Source organism: Sinohyriopsis cumingii, chromosome 8 (assembly GCF_028554795.1).
Source record: "Sinohyriopsis cumingii isolate HCF-2022 chromosome 8, ASM2855479v2, whole genome shotgun sequence".
NCBI lineage: Eukaryota > Metazoa > Mollusca > Bivalvia > Unionida > Unionidae > Sinohyriopsis > Sinohyriopsis cumingii.
In genome coordinates this window covers 100,286,912-100,305,716 of record NC_142968.1, presented here as the reverse complement: position 1 = coordinate 100,305,716, position 18,805 = coordinate 100,286,912, and the positions used below count along the sequence as shown (strand labels likewise).

General features: G+C 33.1%; 1 protein-coding gene across 10 annotated transcripts in view; it reads left to right on the top strand.

The window, feature by feature from the left end:
• LOC149794237 (AMP deaminase 2-like) overlaps positions 1-17,795 on the top strand; it is a 126,584-nt gene extending 108,789 nt beyond the window's left edge. For all 10 annotated transcript variants that reach the window (XM_089968365.1, XM_089968364.1, XM_089968362.1 and 7 more), the window contains 2 exons: positions 3,910-4,020; positions 9,587-17,795. In XM_089968365.1, the coding sequence (XP_089824491.1) occupies positions 3,910-4,020; positions 9,587-9,784 (309 nt within the window). In that variant the 3' untranslated portion in view covers positions 9,785-17,795. The remainder of the gene's footprint in view (positions 1-3,909; positions 4,021-9,586) is intronic.
• The last annotated feature ends 1,010 nt before the right edge of the window (positions 17,796-18,805 follow it).

The window sequence follows — 18,805 nt, the reverse complement described above, 5'->3', positions numbered from 1 at the left end:
CCTGCACAAGTGGTTGTATTGACATTGGGTTTTCACACTTTTTATGATCTATGAATGGTCTTAAATGACAATGGGGCCAGTCTGATGCCCAGCATGGAAGAAGAGTACTTATATTTTGAATACAGCCATCATTGACATACATTTGTGCAGTCATATTAAAATACTTTAGTGGAAACCCTATGTTGATAAAACCACAGAATCTGGACAGTAATGATAACAAGAAGTTCAGGATGGCCTCCATTATAGCCATTTCTGGAAGGTCAGATTGGCACATTATTGAATGGCACCAACTGCATTCAGTAAGATGTGTTTTAGTGACAACAATAAGACCGTTTGCTCAGGAAAAGTTGAAGTAACAAGATTTTAAAGATGGCCATTATAAGGTCCCACCTGCTTTTCAGCCCAACAGGATGATATCATTTTTGTTTGACTGAAATGTTATATTTTTATGGCCATCCATTCAGGTGAAGTAGTATTGACAAGATTCTGAAGATGGCCACAACGAAAGCCATATTTTAAAGGTCAAAAGGATGGTGGCATTGATAAGGGGTTTTAATTTAAACACTTCCAAGTGAAATGGTGCTGATTGGATGACCAGTGTATCAGTGCTGTTGTGAGCACACTGGAAAACCACACCCATTTCTTAACTTGGGGTCATGTCATAGGTCACTGCATGCATTTTTGTTCTTCTTTGAGCTTACTATCAGAGCAACTAATGAATTTTGACCAGTATTTGTCTTAGCTATTTTTAACAAACAAGTTGATATCATCACTAAGATATTGATTCCAAAGGGAAAGGTATTGAATCAGTAGGAATGTTTGTCTTCATTTTTATCTGACCCAGTTTGTGGGTATATCTAAGAATACAATGAATGATGCCAATCTTTTTTATATGTTTGCCATAAGGTGATGCATCTTATGTCTGTCTGTCTGTTACCAATTTGTTAATGTCTTGCACATGGGTTAATAACGAACTCTATTGATGTGGGGATCAAGTTCAAAGGTCAAGGTTACTTTGAAAGGTAAGAAAGAACCCTATCAAGTTTGGGGACATATGACCAGTTCACTCTGACTGAAAGAAGAAACATAATTTCCACACAATTCTCTAGTTAAATACCTTATGTGTGGCTTGAACTTGTGGTAAGAAAGTAGTCAATCAATTTTTTAAGTCAAAGGTAAAGGTCACTGAATGCAGAAAATGGTTTCAACAAAATAACATTTCTGCTACATCAAAGACCTGGACCAACTGTTTTGAATGACTGACAAATGGGTGAAAGAAGAAGTCTATTGATATTTGAGTCAAATGAGCAAATATCAAAGTCACTGTGGCAAGAAGAAGAAGAAGGGGGGGGTGTGTGCATTTCAGTTGTCTTCATAAAGGACTGTTGAAAAGTGGGCATGTGTATAATATGCCATTCAAAGTGCTCTTGTTTTACAAAGTAAGTATGGATTTGTATTGCACTTATCTTGTTAGCATTTTAACTCCAGGATATAAGAAAATATTTTACCACAAAGTTTGGTATCTGAGTTTATCAAAGAATAAAGTGGTTTTAGCACTCAACATTTAAAATGAATAAAAGGGTGAAGACAAACTATTTATGTTCAGTAATACCTCGTGCATTCGCGTTTCTGGATTTGCGAATTCACAGATTCGCGAAATTTTCATTGGTACCCTCTACGTACATGTTTTCTTTATTTTATTGCATTGTACCTTCATTATATGACTTCTGTGACATACATGTATGAAGTTTACCTAGTTTACCTTCCTGACAATGACAAAGAAAACATCAGTCATTAAGTTTACAGTCCCATTCGTTACTTGGTTTTACCTTACTGTGAGTGCAAAAGAAAACGGCAGCCAATGAATTAGTATAGGGGTAATATTAGTACATGTATACATGTACCGTACTGTAAATGCGCTAGTGTGGCAAATGCCCATTAGGCGATACTGTGCTCTATTTTTACGTCAACCATTTATTTCTCTTTTTAAGGGTAATGTATTAAGCTAACTTTTAAATGAAATTAAAGTGCCTTGGGAGCATGATTTGGGTCATATTTAGGGTTTAAACCCTAGAAATAAGCATTTATTAGCATTTTTAGTGACTCGTACCAAACATTTGCGATTCCTTCTGATCCGCGACTGGTTCTGGAACCTAACCTTGTGAATGTTCAAGGTATTACTGTATTCTTACTAATTCTTGTGGCCATTTGAGCATCAGTTCTTAAAGGACTTATTAAATTTCTTACAGAGAAATAAATGACAAATACTTATATTACTTGAAAAATAAGATAGGTTATCGTTATAATTTTGATATAAATGAAAAATACCTCTCTATGAGTTAGACATGGGTAAACTATTACACATGTATGTGTGTGAATAATATAATTAAGTATTAACAGATTACATTATTACAGAAGATGGACTTTTTGTTGAAGTTGTCATTTTGTATGACTCCTGTTAATGACCACACCTTGTTCTTTGGAAGAGAGATAATGGTGTTGCTCTTATCTGTGCATCCTGTTCTCCTTTGTTCTCTCAAAAAATAATTTTCCTGCAGTAACTTTTAAAATATTTAATGGATTGAAACCAAATTTGATGAGGGTGTATGTTGAAAAACATTGACCGTTATAATGGATCAAGCTCTGTCTGAGTGCATCATGTTAGTGTATACATCCATGTTGTATGAACACATATAAGGTCTTCTCAAGCCATAGTCACTAAACTTGAGTGGGGTTTGCATCTGAGGGACCACACATTCTCTTGACTAGGTGAGCGTCTTGCATTTAACGCTTGATTGACTCTGATTAGACTATTTATTTACTGTTTATATCTTCATTACTGTTTTTACCACATTCAAGACCACTCTGGTGGCCTAGTGGTTTGACTGTCCGCCTTGGATGCGGGATGTCGTGGGTTCGATCCCCGGCCAAGTCATACCAAAGACATACAAAAATGGTACTAACACCTGCCTTGCTTGGCGCTCAGCATTAAGAGGTTAATGTTATTACTGGTCGGCCTGGTGTCAGGATAATGTGACTGGGTGGAACATCATGTTACATGTCTGCAGCATAATGTCCCACTGCTAGACATCACTATAAACTGCCACATTGCAGATATCGTAGCGATATGACCGAAATTTTTTTAAAGCTACATTAAAATCCAAATCACATCACCACATTCAAAATGCTTATTGAGGGATGCATTATAAGAAGTTTTGTATTACTCACCAAAGAGGCCATTACTAAATATTTTTTGTGTTTGAGTTGCTTTGGTTTATTTTAAAGGTTAGAAAGTGGATACATCTAATGAGACCACTGTGATCCATATTTCACATGTCAAAAACGTATTTTTGATTTTTAACTTGTGATGTTACAGATAAAGGATTCCTGTCCAAAGGACACATTCAAATTGTTGAATAAAGTTGGTAAAGAGCTATTAATATATCATGACTCATAAATGATAAGTGAATTGAGTCTAAGGGTTCTTACAAAGAGACGAATTTGTAACTAAGTATTTATAAATAATTTTGTTTTGATCTCGTGCTGCAGCACCCAGTATAAAAAGTTGTAATTAAAGTAATGATCAAAAACTTTCTTCAGTTGGTTCAAAGTATCATTATTTTGCAATCACTGGCAGAGAAGAAATTTGAACAATGACTTTCACAGAAATTGTCTGCATTATTTTTTTTATTTAAAAACATTATAAACATGAAAAAGCTGGCTATATGGAACACACGTCCTGATAAACACAGTTTAAAGGGTAGATACGAACAATGGATGTACAGGTGTTGTGTTCAGCATGTGAATCACTTTCTGCGCACAGTTTAATAAAAGGTTAAAATCAGCTGGTCTGCAAGTAAATATAAATATAGATCAGAAATTTCATGATGTCAATTTTTCCTCCCACAGGAACCTTTAATTGAGGAATACAGCATTGCAGCCCAGGTGTGGAAATTGAATTCGTGTGACATGTGTGAGATTGCCAGAAATAGTGTGATCATGAGTGGATTTCCTCATTCAGTAAGTACGATGGAAATTGTGACTATCAGGAGTTACAATGAGGCCAGTAAGAAATCAGTTTTATAATAAGGTTAAATAGATGACACTGGCTGCATTTGAAGCTAAATCATCAATGTTTACTAACCTTCAAAGACTGGTGGAGACATATCAGCTTTTCTTCTGACCTGCTTTGGGTACTGTATGTATTCGTATATATACTCGTGTTCATCCGCAGATAACATAGACACATATCTGTCATCATAAAATTGATATCTTTGCAGTTTATTGATGGATTTAATTTTGTACATGAACAAATATGGCAGATAAATTTTTGATTTACCCATGATTTGCTTAAATATTGACAGCATAGTATAACATTCTGCCCATGTTTTTGCCCACTACTTTAAGTCTTATCCATGTTTTAGCACGAGTCAGAGCTTTGTTTACTGGCAAGAAAAAGGCTGGTTATCACTCACTATTGACCCCATTTCTGTACAGACATAAAAAGTTGTCCGTTGGCTTTGTCAAAAAAAACACAAAAACAAAGAATCTAGGGATGAAAATAGTGTTAAAGTGGTAAGGGCTTTAAATTTTTATTCTGATACCAAAGATTGTTACTATCATAGATATTGCTCTGTGAATGTGCCTGCTTTCTAAAGTTGTAGTCTTGAGTTTGACATTTTTTCTGATATATCCAAGTGTTAGTGGTCTCCATATATTGGATAGTTCCAGATTTCTTGGGTTTCAGTCACCATTCCTGACTAAACACTTTTTAACTCACCTGGCCACAAGTCCAAATGAGCTTATGTTATGAATTTTGGCATGAATTCATCAGCTGTTGTTATTGTACAATTTTCTCAAATAGCACTGACCAACCATACAGAAAAATTGCTTTACCCAGCAGAACATCTGTTTGTTTGACTAAAAGTCCTTAAGAGAATTTCAATTTACATGCTCATTGAATCAAAATGTTGTGTTGGATTTCATGGTTAGAAGCACATTCTATCATTGTTATAAGCACATGTTATCATTGTTATAAGCACATTTTATTATGGGGGCACTCACCAGTAATTATGTACTTTTGAGAGACTGACGTATGTATGGTGAAGTTGTTTGCATTTAAAACATGCACAGTGGATAGAATGTTGGCATACCTCTATGCGACATTAATGTAATGTGGATGATATTTCTTTGGCTATTGTACTTTTGGAAATTGTACATGATCTAAGCACACTGCTAACTAAAATGGCTGCTCCCTTGTGCTAAAAATCAGCCTGGATTAGTCTAAAGTACACTATCCATAGCAGCTATTAAAATAGGTAAAATGAATTTTGCCAGACTAGACAATACCAACTTCTGAAAGTGCAATGAATGAATTACCAAATATATAAAATGTAAAAAAAAGTTATCAGCTCTCTTTTTATACAATTTACCTCTGAAGTTCAGGAAGTGAAAATGACCAAGTGGAGCTAGCACTTTTTTGAAAGGTGCACATCTGGAGTAAGGCCAAGCTGTATGCTCTATAACCCATATTACACCCATCAATACACCACAATAAAGGGAATTAAAGGTTCTTTGAATTATACCTAAGATATACAAGGTCTCTTTTAAATAGCCAGTATAACCAGTGAGGAAAGCCGAGGAAATTCTTTTTCTTTAAAATTCTAACCCTATGCAAAATACAAAACTGTAGAGTGCCACCCATGGTTATAAGCATATTTTTTCATGGTTATAAGCACTTACCATGGTTATAAGCAAAAAATGTCATGGCTATAAGCATGTTATAAGCATATTTTATCATGGTTATTAGCATTTTTTTATCATGGTTATAAGCATATTTTATCATGGTTATTGGCATATTTTATCATGGTTATAGGCACATTTTATCATGGTTATAGGCATATTTTATCATGGTTATAAGCACATTTTATCATGGTTATAAGCATATTTTATCATGGTTATTGGCATATTTTATCATGGTTATAGGCACATTTTATCATGGTTATAGGCATATTTTATCATGGTTATAAGCACATTTTATCATGGTTATAAGCATATTTTATCATGGTTATTGGCATATTTTATCATGGTTATAAGCACATTTTATCATGTTGATGAGCATAAGATATTCTGGTCATCAACATCAGTTTTCAGTTTTTGTGTACACATTTTTTAACTTTCTGCTTTTTCATTTTGACAATTACCTTTGTTAGCACAATAAGGCAAAATCATTTCATGTTGACAAATAAAATTTGGTAATCAAATTTGTATTGATATGTAGATGAAATTTTTCAACTCCCCACTACCACCACTACCAAAGTATTATATTTAGATTTTTCAAAATGTACATCTTGACATTGGTATAAGTTCGGTGATTTTCTATCCATGATATTAGACTTGAGGTCCAAGACTATGAAAAAGAATTTGAATGGTACTTAAAAATATCTTGTAAACATGTTAACCTTTATATGTTGGAAAATATTTTTGTTACCAAATTTGGTATGCCTGAGTTTCTCAGGAATACCAGAAATGGTTTCAGTACTCAGCTTATGAAAAGAATAAAAGGACAGAAGGAACAGAAAAAGTGGGTCCCAAAAGCCTCCACAGTTCAATAGCTGGGTTTTATAGAAACAGAATCCAGGAGTTGCAAATATTCATACCTGTTTCCTATTTATACAAGAAAATTACAACAAACATCATTATCAACCTACTTTGCAACAGAGCTTCATATTGGAATTTAAATTCCTCATGTTTGAATCCCATTCCCCTCCAGAATTTATATATATAGTGATTTGAGTCTATTTCTTTTCCTCCCTGTATTTTACTGTGGAAATAGATTCCATGTAATGTGGATTGATGCCCAAGCTACTGGTCAGAATCAGTATGACATTCCTGTCAGCTAATGAATATGATCAGCTTATGTTTCTTTGGCAAAGAGTGCTCTCTAGTCAGTAAGTCACATTGGGGTGCATTCAGTTCCCTCATGCTTAAATTAGCCTTTGTGATCTTTTATCCAATTTTCCAGGGGTATTTGTTTTAATGTGTCCTTAAGGCAAATTTTCTTTATGATAAAATGTTACGGGTCAGTGGCACAACCTAAAATGTAAACTGATTTGGTATGAATGTTTGTATACTTGTGTTGAGGACCTGATTAGATTTTCTTGCTATTAAACAGGGTTCCCACGCTACTGTGAAAGCAGGAAAAAGTTGTGAGAAATGATAAAATTCCCCCTGAAAAGTCCTTGAATTTTGCAAATAGTGGTGAAAGTCTGGAAAATCCAGAAAAATTTCCTTCACAACTTGACACCCGAAACAATTATGTGATTGAATAGTAACTGAACTGATTATAATTTAAATTTATTGAGTTCTAACCAGAATATTACGAGGTTGCAGTATGGATCATTTTGTTGCTTGCCATAAATATATTTGTTGCAACAATCCAAACACTCAGTGGATTAGATTCATATAATAGACTTTTTGTTTCACAGACAGCTTGATATCCGTATTTTTTGTTTAATGAAGGTATGAAAACCAGTCTAGCATCACAAGAGGCCAGCATGGTGGCGTCAAAGCATAGCCGCTTAGCCGATGGACTAGCAAACTTAAACATTAAATCAAGTTATACCTGCATGAAAATGATATGAATTTTTTTATGTTTTTTCAGAAATTGCAAGTATTAAAATCATTATGACTTTATTCTGCTGAAAGATGATGAAACTAATGCGCTGATGAAATCTGAACTGGTATTAGCGATTTCTCTTGCTAGTTGCATGAGAACACAGAATCTCGCAACCTTCAGTTTCAAATATTGTAGAATTTTTTTTTTATGAAATTCGTATACTGGTGGTAATAAAAATAGAAAAACAAAAGAGCACAAAATTCTTAATATTTATTCCAAGACTAACTTAGGAGTTTTGTTGTATCATGTGACTACCACATTGACATGTGCTTTCTCACACAGGGAGCATATGAAGCAGGGAACCAAACTACTCTGCTTGATAAATCAGGCTGGCCAAGTTTCTTGTAGTTGTTATAAAAATAAATATGTTGAGAATTATATGTTCTTTCTGATTTTTACAAAAGATATCAGACTTTCATTTAATATAATTTAAATTTTGTACAACAGCATTAAAAAGGAGTTTGTTGTTGATATCAAATGACTATTGGACTTCCAATGTTGTTGTTTGAGATTTGTGAAGTCATGTCACTATTAACGCAAATGGCAAGTACCAGGTCAGGCTGCATCTGTGCTGAGTTTCATCTAGTCTGTCAGCAGATTAAAGACAAAGCGATTATAATATAATTCGAGAAAATATATAATTTTCCTATTGATATAAGATAGTTTAAATTTGCTAGGCCTGCTGGTAAGCTATCTTTGGCAGCAGATTCCAAATATTTTATTATAATTGCTCTGAACCCACACTCCATCCTAAATGTCCAGATGTGAAAAATGGGGTTGGAATATTTGGAGGAAGCCCAGGTTAAACAAATTTTGAATCACCGAGCTGAACTTTGATGCGAAACTATTACACAGTGACATGTAGCTTGAATCATTGGTTTCAGATCTTAAATGGAATGCCAGAGAAATGGGAAATTGTCATCCTTTTTAATATATATTAAGAAACAATAATAGCCCATGTATTTGGGGACTAGTTGATTGAATTACAAGAAGACAAGTTGATTTTACAGAAAATTCAGTCCTTGTTTATACAGCAACATATTTTTATTGCTTTTGTCAAAATTTTAAAAAAAACTTTTGTACATGTCTTTAAATGATGGAATTTTTAACCAAATCGTCGTAAGGAGTTTAGATTAGTTTAAAAAATCTTGTTTGAGATTTTATTGGCACACATAAATTCAGGGTTAAACCTTTTTTGTTACAAGATAAGATTCTGATACTTTGCATTTATTGGGTTTTTTCATAATGTGATGGGAAATGTTTACTTTGTATAACATGCACATATATTCTTTAGAATTAAAGATTTGAAAGGAAACAAAATAATTTATGCTCATTATGTTGTTTCCACGTAGCAACATAATGCAGGTGAGCAAAGTAAAGCTAGAATTTGTATTCTGTACATTGAAATAGCTTTAAATGCCAGTTTATAGGAATAGTCAGATTTGTTTCGTGTGACTCATTTTGTGGTTTTGTACATGATCATCTTTTCTGACATATATGTTTTGGAGAGTCTTGAAAGATAACCATCTTCAGATTTATAATCCCAAATGTTCTTTAATACCATTCAGTAATGGTTATATGTTAACCTTGAAAAAATTATTTTCATCCTGGAAAAAACCTGGAAAACACCTGGAAATTTATATTTAGCAAAGCGTGGGAACCATGTATTATAACAATTTTAAAATATTTTAGAAATTTTTGGACTTGGACTTATTTGATCTGTATTGTGGACATATATATTTTGGAAAGAAAAATTGTGTAAAGTTGGCACTTCAGTCAGTTTTTTTCTTGCAGCTTGTTAAACAGAATTGGTTGCAGTTAGGTTTCGTAAATTTCATTCTAAAAATTCGCAAACAAAAATTAGAGTCATGAAAAGTTTGTTTTTTTCACTAATTTCTTCTCTTACAGGTAAAGCAGCATTGGTTGGGTATGAATTACATGAAGGAGGGAGTTGCAGGAAATGATGTTAGCCGCTCCAATGTACCCGACTTGCGTGTTGCATACAGATATGAGACCCTTGTAGATGAACTTAAAGTTATCTGCCGGGGAGCACAGTCATACAACAGCACTCTGACTACCTCAAAATCATGTCCAGCTAATATCTAAAGCTTGAAACTTTGTGTTTAAGCAAGTTTGAATGACATTGTTATTTTGTGGTTTTTTTATGCTGACCTGACCATAAGTTTATGGTATGGCCTTGCATCCATGGAATGTTTTCTATCATTCAATTTTAGATTGTGATCCATGCATATTAATGAGGTGATCTTTCTGATCCACTTACGATTAAACTTGGAATGTGAGTTCAGGTGATCAAGATTTTGGATGAGTTGAGTAATGAGCCAGATTGATGCATGTTAATGACATGATTCTGTATCAGCTTGACATGTTCTCACTGAGCAAACCATATTTCAGATCTTAGGATCAAACTTGGACTGTAGGTTTTTGATATCAAGATATTGAATGACTTTGATATTGAGCTGGATCCAGAAATAATAATTAGTTGATCTTGCATCTGATTGACTGAGCTTCTTGCCACTCCTTTCAGATCTGAATTTGATTAGACTTGGTGAATAGACTTCAATCACCAAGATCTGGGATAAATGCAATGAGATGCATACATATTTTAGAGGTAATCTTGCACCTGTTTGGCAGAGCTTGTCACTCCTCTGGAACCCATTTTTCAGATCTCTTTTTGATCAGACTTGGATTGCAGGCTTATATCATCAAATTGCAAACAGATTTGATAATGAGTGAGATCCACACACATTAACTAGCTGATCTTACTTTTGATTGGCTGAGCTTGTTAACACATTGAAGGGCACATTTCTTGTTCTGTATTGAAATTTGGAATGTGGGATTATATCAAAATTTCAGATGGGTTGGATAATGAATGAGATCCACATATTAATGATGTGAGTCCAATTGGCTGAGTTTATGAGCACTTGGAAGAACATGTGGGATCTGATTATGACAGACTTGGAATATAGCTTCATATGATTAGATCTCACACTAAATCACTGGTGAGAAAGATTCATATACTTTAGAGGTTAGCTTGAATCTGATGAGCTCTTGTTACCTCTATGGAAGCCTATTTCTTATCTGACTTGGATTATGAACATGTATCTAGTTTATTGGATGAATTCAATAATGAGCAAGATTCATATACATGAATAATTTTATATCTGATTGGCTGAGCTTGTTGCCTCTCTGGAACTCTATTTTTGATCTGACTCTGATCCAGCTTGGAATACAGAGATACTATCAAAATCTAGATACAGTTATGTGTGAGATTTATGCATATAAATGAGATGATCTTGCATCAGTTTATCCAAGCTTGTTACTGCTCTGGAAGCCATATTTCTGATTATATTCTGATCCAACTTGGGATACAGATTCACGTCATTAAGTTTTTGGACGAATTTAAAGAGTGAGATTCACACATCAAGAAATTTTGCCACATGTGATTGGCTGAACTTCTTACAATACTGGAGGACATTTTTATGATCTGAGTTTGATCCAACTTGAAACTGTAATTCAAGATCTCTGATGATTTTGATAATGAGCACCATCACGTCCAATTAGGTTATTACCTTTATGGAGACCATGTTTCAAATCTGATTATAATCAGTCTTGGAATATAGGCTTATTTCACACGATTCAGTAGTGAGCACAATCCACAGATAATAGTGGTTGATCTTGAATCTGATTGGCTCATTTTATTTCTTGGAGAGCCTATTTCTAATCTGATTTGATCAAGTTTGCAATATGAGCTAAATCAAGATCATGGACGAGTTCAGTAATGAGCAAGATTCATGCATTACTAAATGAGGTCATCCTGCATCAGACTGCCTTGGCTTTCTACCTCAATGGAAGGCTATTTCTGATCCAGTTTTTAAAAAAAATTGGAATACAGGCTTATATGATCAGGTACTTGCATGAGTTCAATAATGAGTGAGATAAACAGATATTAAGAAGCTAAGCCTGCATCAGATTGGCTCAGCATGTTACCATTCTTGAAACTTATTTCTGATCCAGTTTTTATTTATCTTGATAAATATATGGATATTAATAAGGTGAACTTGTTCTGATCAGCTGAGCTTGTTAACATTTTTGCAACTAATCAGATTTATTTCAAACTTTGTAAATAGGCTTTTATCATGAAGATATCCAGCGAGTTGTATTTATGAGTGATATCTGTTCTTATTAATGAAATGATCATACATCTGCTTGATTGAGCTTCTTGCCGCTTGAGTGACAATATTTGTGACCTGATTTTAATCAACCTTATTAAATATGCACAACAGGTTTTATTTTATAGAACAAGAACTCTGCATATTTATGAGGTAATCATGCTTCTGATTGACTGAGCTATTTTTTACCATTCTAGAGTGCATTTTTGGATAGGATTTTGATCAGACTTTGTAAATAGGTATATATCATAATGATCTCGTGTATGTATGATTATGAGTGAAATCCATGCATATGAATGACAGTCTTTCATCTAATTGTTTTTCAACATACTATCAACTCAGTGTGTGATCAGGTTTTGATGAAACTTGTTAATGAGTCTGGTATCATCATCAAGATGTTGGAGGACTTTCTTAGTATTAATCATGCCTTAGAATTAATATTCAAAACCAGTCTAAACTTGTATCCATCAATATAGATTCAGTGCTAAAACTTAAGATGAAAATATCTTAAACTGTCTGCAATAAAAATAAAACATCTGGCACTAATATAAAAAGAGACCTCTGTTAGTCAAGATCAACAGAGGTTTATCACTATATAGTTATATTTATACTTTCACTACAATGCTAAATTTAGTACACATATAACAGGGCAGATATTTATTTTAGTAGTTTTTACTCTTTTTGCAAACAGCAAGATTGTAAAAGGTTGATTTTCAGTTTGTCAGTTTAGTTCTTTGTAAATTTGTAGCCCATATCAAAACAAAAATGGATATAAGCTATCACAATTATGTTTTTTATACCTCTCCTCCAAATCTTTTCGATGTTTATAATACATAAAATATTAAGTTGTCCGTTGAATTAATATCTTTAAATATGTTTTCAAACTTTTCAAAAATCAGGCCAGTATAAACAACTGTTGACAATCAAACATTAATGTACATAAACTGTACCATGTTTTTTTAAATTGATTTCTGATGAAAATAATGTTTCTTTCATATTATATTTGCCAGATAAATATTGCATAAAGAGTTAATGGTCAGTAACTTACTTTAGTGCTGTAATTGAATTGTATTGTGCGAGTAAAATCTCAATTTAGCTACTTTTACTTTCATTATAACCTTTGACAAATTGTGCAGATATTAATGAACATACATATAATGTTTTTTTTCTGATTAGAGATTTGATTATATTAATATTGCAGTTATTTAAAATCAGCATTATATTTTGTATTCTTAAATGGCATTAAATTCAGTAAATTGGAAATCGACAAAATGTACTTGCATTAATCAAGTTGTGGAAATTGATGACCATATGTTCTCAGTATTATTGTTCGTAATTAAATTGAGGACGTAATCATCAAACCAAGTATTAGACAGTGATAATATTATAGCAGTATCAATCAGTTTAGTGCAAGTAATTTGCATAAAATAAGTGATTATGAATTCGGGGGGGAAATAACTTAATATTATTTACCTAAGAATAGTGAAATATATTTGATCTTTCTAAAGAGATAACACTACCATTTTTGTTACTTTATCATTTTCTTTATCATAATTATTACGAGGCAATAAGATTATCAGAACAGAAACGTATGATATTGACATATGATATTGTATTGATTTGACAGGACCCCAACAGGGGTTTGAGATGCCCAGAAGCATGTTCTTAGTTGTATTTCTATCTTGTTACAAGGGGCCCTGAGTGGCAGAGTTGTCTAAAGCACTCACCGTTACAGATCATTGCCACCTCACCTCTGTGTGGGTTTGAGTCTCAGGTTCAGCCGATGTGTGTATGTGAGAAGGGTTGGTGGTTCTTTCTGGGATTCTTCCTCCACCATTTATACTGGCCACCATGTATAGCTTATCTTGTGCTGTAAAATGGCGTTAAACCATATAACAACAACATTGTTGCAAAGAACAGTTTTTGTATCAGTTGCCAACCTTACTCGCTTCCATAAAATTATTTGTGAATAATTATCCCCAGTACAATAAGGCCAGGGTGAATTATTGTGAAAATGTCAGCTGCCAAAATAGTGTAAGGAAAGTAGCTCCAACATCACCCCCTTTTGCCTAATGTCTGGTGGGCAATAACCCTAATTCACTTTCATTATGCAAATTTTAAATAGTTGTAACGCCTTAACATAATGCAGATCAGTATGTGTATGTATGTATATATATATATATATATATATATATATATATATATATATATATATATATATATAAGAACAAATATTTACTAAATGGGCTTTTTAATGATTTTTTGTCAGCTTGAATAATTTCTATAAAGTTAAATTATACATTATGAATTCTGAGCAAACAACATTAGTACTTTAAACAAAGGTAAGTAATATATATTTCATCTTTCTAAAGAAATAACAGCATCATTTTCATTACATTATCACTTTCTTTATTAGAATGAATTCTTGATCCACAAAATTAGCACATTATAGATGATATTGTATCAAATTAGATCATAAATTCGACAGCAATCCAGTTTAAGTTTTTGTATTTAGCACAATTAGTATGCAGTACATGATAAATATGTTCTACATAAATCTAACAAAAGCATTAAAATAGTCAGACCGGGGCCCCGAGTGGCCGAGTGGTCTAAAGCGCTCTCCGTTAACGGATCACTGCTATCTCACCTCTGTCTGCGTAGGTTTGAGTCTCGGATTCGGCCAGTGTGGGTATGTGAGAAAGCTTGCCAGTAGGTTTTCGAGGGTCGGTGGTTCTTTCCAGGGATTTCCTGGGTTCTTCCTCCACCATTAATACTGGCCGCCATGTATCGCCTATCTTGTGCTGAAAAATGGCATTAAACCCTACAACAACAACAACAACAACAAAATAGTCAGACCAATATATTTCAATGTTTTTACTGCATTGGCGGGGTTTTCCAACTTGTTTGGTCTATTTTGGTAATTGTCTCAGTGAAATAAAGTGAACTATTTCAATTTTGTACGAAAATGAATGTGTTGCTTTGAAAATATTTCATTATTAAATTGGTAGTGCAACATAAACTGTCTTTCATTATTTCATTTGCTTTGTATACAGAACAACTTGTTTTCTTTCCTTAAATGCAGGTTTGAACAGCTCAGCTTACACGGAAATTGTGAAACATATCATATTTGAAACATTTACACATGCAGCATTGAAACCTAAGGTGAAGAACAAAACAAAAAATGTCACATGGTCCAGATCTGCCCATAATTTGATCCAAATCATCCTGATCAAAATCAGGTATGATCTAATCAACATGTACCCATGTGGAAAAGATACCTGTATTGAGATGGATTAGAAAAATGTATTGCTTATCAATGCATAATTTTATTTTAAGCAATTCCTATTAATTTTAAAGGTTTTTTGTTTGTTTTTTTAATTTATTTTATTATTATGCCTATTACACTGTCCTTTTAAGTCGTCTCATTTTAAATGTTAGTCTTTCACCATATATTCAGATTTTTGGGGGCAAATCTATACTCAGTTTTGGTATATAGCTATTTTTGGTGAATCCTTGTCCCAGTCCTGAGGATAGTGATGTTATCAAACAGGGCTTGGGAAAGGCCTACGAGTCCAGTTCTCAGTTGGTGATCAAGGGTGCAGTTGTTAAGTGAGCACCTTTGCTTAATCTTGATTAGGTTTTGTCTAGAAAGTCCTTTCTTGTATTAGAGTTTTAATATTAAGAAAACTGTGTCTATCTACTGAAGTTTTGTAACAGTGGGGAATTTCCTTTTCATACTTGACATGTCAAGTTCCACTAATAATTCAGACAGTTCCTGATAGTTATTATAAATTGTTAACTTTTGCAGTGAACCACTCTTTGAAGGCGGCATTAGTATTGATTGGGGGCAAGCTCATGTCTTCTCTCTGTTGACTTTGTTTTTTAAGATTATTGCCTATTAACATTGTGCCTGTTGCCTATAAATATGTGCCTATTGCCTGCAAATTTGCATCAAGTGGCCAAATTGGGGTTCCTATATAAGATGGTGACAATCTGTGGAAGTCAAAATACCATCAGTGGCCAACGTCATTTGCTTGTATGTAATTTCCATTGTTAAAATCACTTTACTTGGCACTCTGATCCAACCAGGAATGTCACCGACAAAATGCATAAAGAACAAATATTTGTTGGCTTATGTTTTGCACTTAGCATTGGCCACAGTGTTCTTTTCAGCCTCCATCTCCAGTATTTGTACAGTGGAAACCAGAGATTGACAGACATTGTCGATTGCATTTGACATCAAAAGCCACAACATTATATGCACTTTGAGAGGAATCATCAGTCAATTCCTGCCGAAAATTTGCATTTGTGCATATGACTTTCTTTGGTAGCCCTGAATACTTTCGAGGATGCTAACATAGTGTTGAATCTTGGGGAAGAATCTTGGCTAGTTTGGTTGGAACAAGAAGATTAGATTATTGTAGCTGAAAGATGAGTTCATTTATTGATCATTATTCCAGTAGAAGAGGTTGCTTTTAAATCTTCTTGGTATAATTTTGTTTAACTGAGCTCATTCAGGGACTGGTACTTGTTGACTGTATTTTCAATCTTGGTGAAATATATATTTTGCAATAGCATTGTAATAGGTTCAGCTGTATTATCTGACTCTTTACTGAATGTATTAACAGAAAGTTGCTTTGTGCCGCAGTTTTAGCTTTTGTGAAATGTATATATTAATTACATCCCACATGTCCAGTAAGAGCAATGTTTGAAAATTTTAAATGCCTGGACTGATAGAACTGTTATTCTGCTTGTGTTTTGGCATAACTCACAAAACAATACAATGATTTGTCAAATCTCAGCTATGAAAGCTTGCTGAACCATTTGCTATTGAAACTTGTCAACTTCTTCAAGTCAGAATTTTCATCCTGATCATTCCTCCTCATTTATGATGCTTAATGCTTATTTTTGTGTAGATTTAGGATTCATATCTCATGGAAAAACAATAGTGCTTTGTCTTTTTTTATTTTTTACTTTCTTATTGCTGTCTGTGTTGTTTTAAATAAAACAAAAACCGCCATGTTATTAATGCCAACAATGTAAGTGAAATATTCTGATTGATACTTCGTAGTATGCACAGCTTTATAGATGGGATCACATGGGTGTGGGATTGAGATTATTCACTTTTAAGTTGGGAAGTTAAATATAAGGAAAAGAAAGATACTCATTCATAACTACAAGTGTCGAACAGGATTATTTTACAGTTGGTCAAAAATATCATTAGTGTCACACAGGTACAATACAGATACATCTTTTATACTTAATGATTACTAACAATTTCATCATGTTTCAATCTGAAGTTGTCGATTTTACATGTTGCAATAAATACATTTTGGCATTTTGTAAATGTCATTAGTGAATAAAAGTAATTGTTACTAGTTTTTACTGTGATTCTTGTAATTATTTAGTGTTCTGTGATCAAGAAATTGTGATGATAAAATTGGTTAAGAAATTTTTCTTTAAATATATTATTGCATAAAATGGACATTTATGTAAATAACAGATCTGACAGTTTTCTCTAAGTTTTGAAGAAAAGATTGATGTGAATTTGTTTCCTTGTCACATGTTAATAAGTGCAAAATATGTAAGAACTAGTGGATCCATTCGTATAAATAGATGCACATGCAAATATTGTATGGTGGTAGTTGCAGATTGGATCCAATATACTTCTCTCCCTCATTATAACATGGTAGATAGAGTTGATAAATACTAGCTGTGTTGTGTACCAATCACAGTATAGCAAGGAAAATAGAAACTGCAATGAACATGTGCCTATATCAAAAAGGGGGAGCACTGAATAAACAAAACTTAAACAAGATAAATTGTAATAATTTTAGTTTATGTAAATTAAATATATTTGTATATGTGCATGTAATATGTATGCTAATAATCATGTTTTAAAAAGGAAATAAAGATATAGTACAAAGCTTAATGTTGTTTTCATTTGGTCATGCATTTAACTTAACAGTTTAACTGCCATATATAGCCTATAATGTGCTAAAAAAATGGCAGTAACCCATAGTCAACATTGACCAATTTAACTAAAATTTTCATTTTGTTCACCAGGTCTTTAGTGATAATGTGTAATATCAGAAATAGCCCTGTAATGAAGGGTGTAATAACAAGAGCTGTACCTTTGAATTGTGCTGTAAATGGGGATATGACAACAAATTTAAACTTGTTTATCAGATAATTTTGTTTATCCAGTTAATATTTTCCTTTTCACATGGTGTTCATATGTGTGCATTCATGCCATGTTAGGATACACTTTCTTATATTTCATTTATAATTTTATAAGAACACACCAAATGTCATTCTGTATTCAAATTTTTACTGAAGTAAAGAATCATTTTTAATTTTGAAGTTCATTTAATCCTTTTGTTATGAACCTCTTGTCGCAGGTTTGGAATTAAATGTACAGCATTTTGTATTGTTTCATTGTCCTCGAGGGTTGCACACACATAACAAGTCTCAGTAATGCATCATGCACTGAAGGCAATTTTTTTTATATGTAGTGTTAAATAAACAATCCTTTTCTCACAAGTTTTAAGTATTGAAAATAAGTTTAAATACCATTCATACATATCATGTTAAGATGGCAAATATTTAGATATTTATTTTTAGAAAATTGATGATATAATGCAATTGTGGGTTTTTTTCTTGTTGCATTTTGTGTGTGTTTGTGTGTGTGTGTATTTATTTTTTTGAGGATAATATAATGTCATTGTTATTTTAAGAATGATTGTTGGTGAAACCACCTCATAGTTTGTAACTTCTGTCAAAGTGTACATTTGACTTACTACCAGTTATCCTGGCTTATGATGCACTTTTTTCTTCTGGGATCTGCAAAATATGCACCCATAAATGGGAAAAATTCCATTGAAAAATAATTATTCCAAATCATTATATATCCTTAAAATGATTCCATCACAAGTAC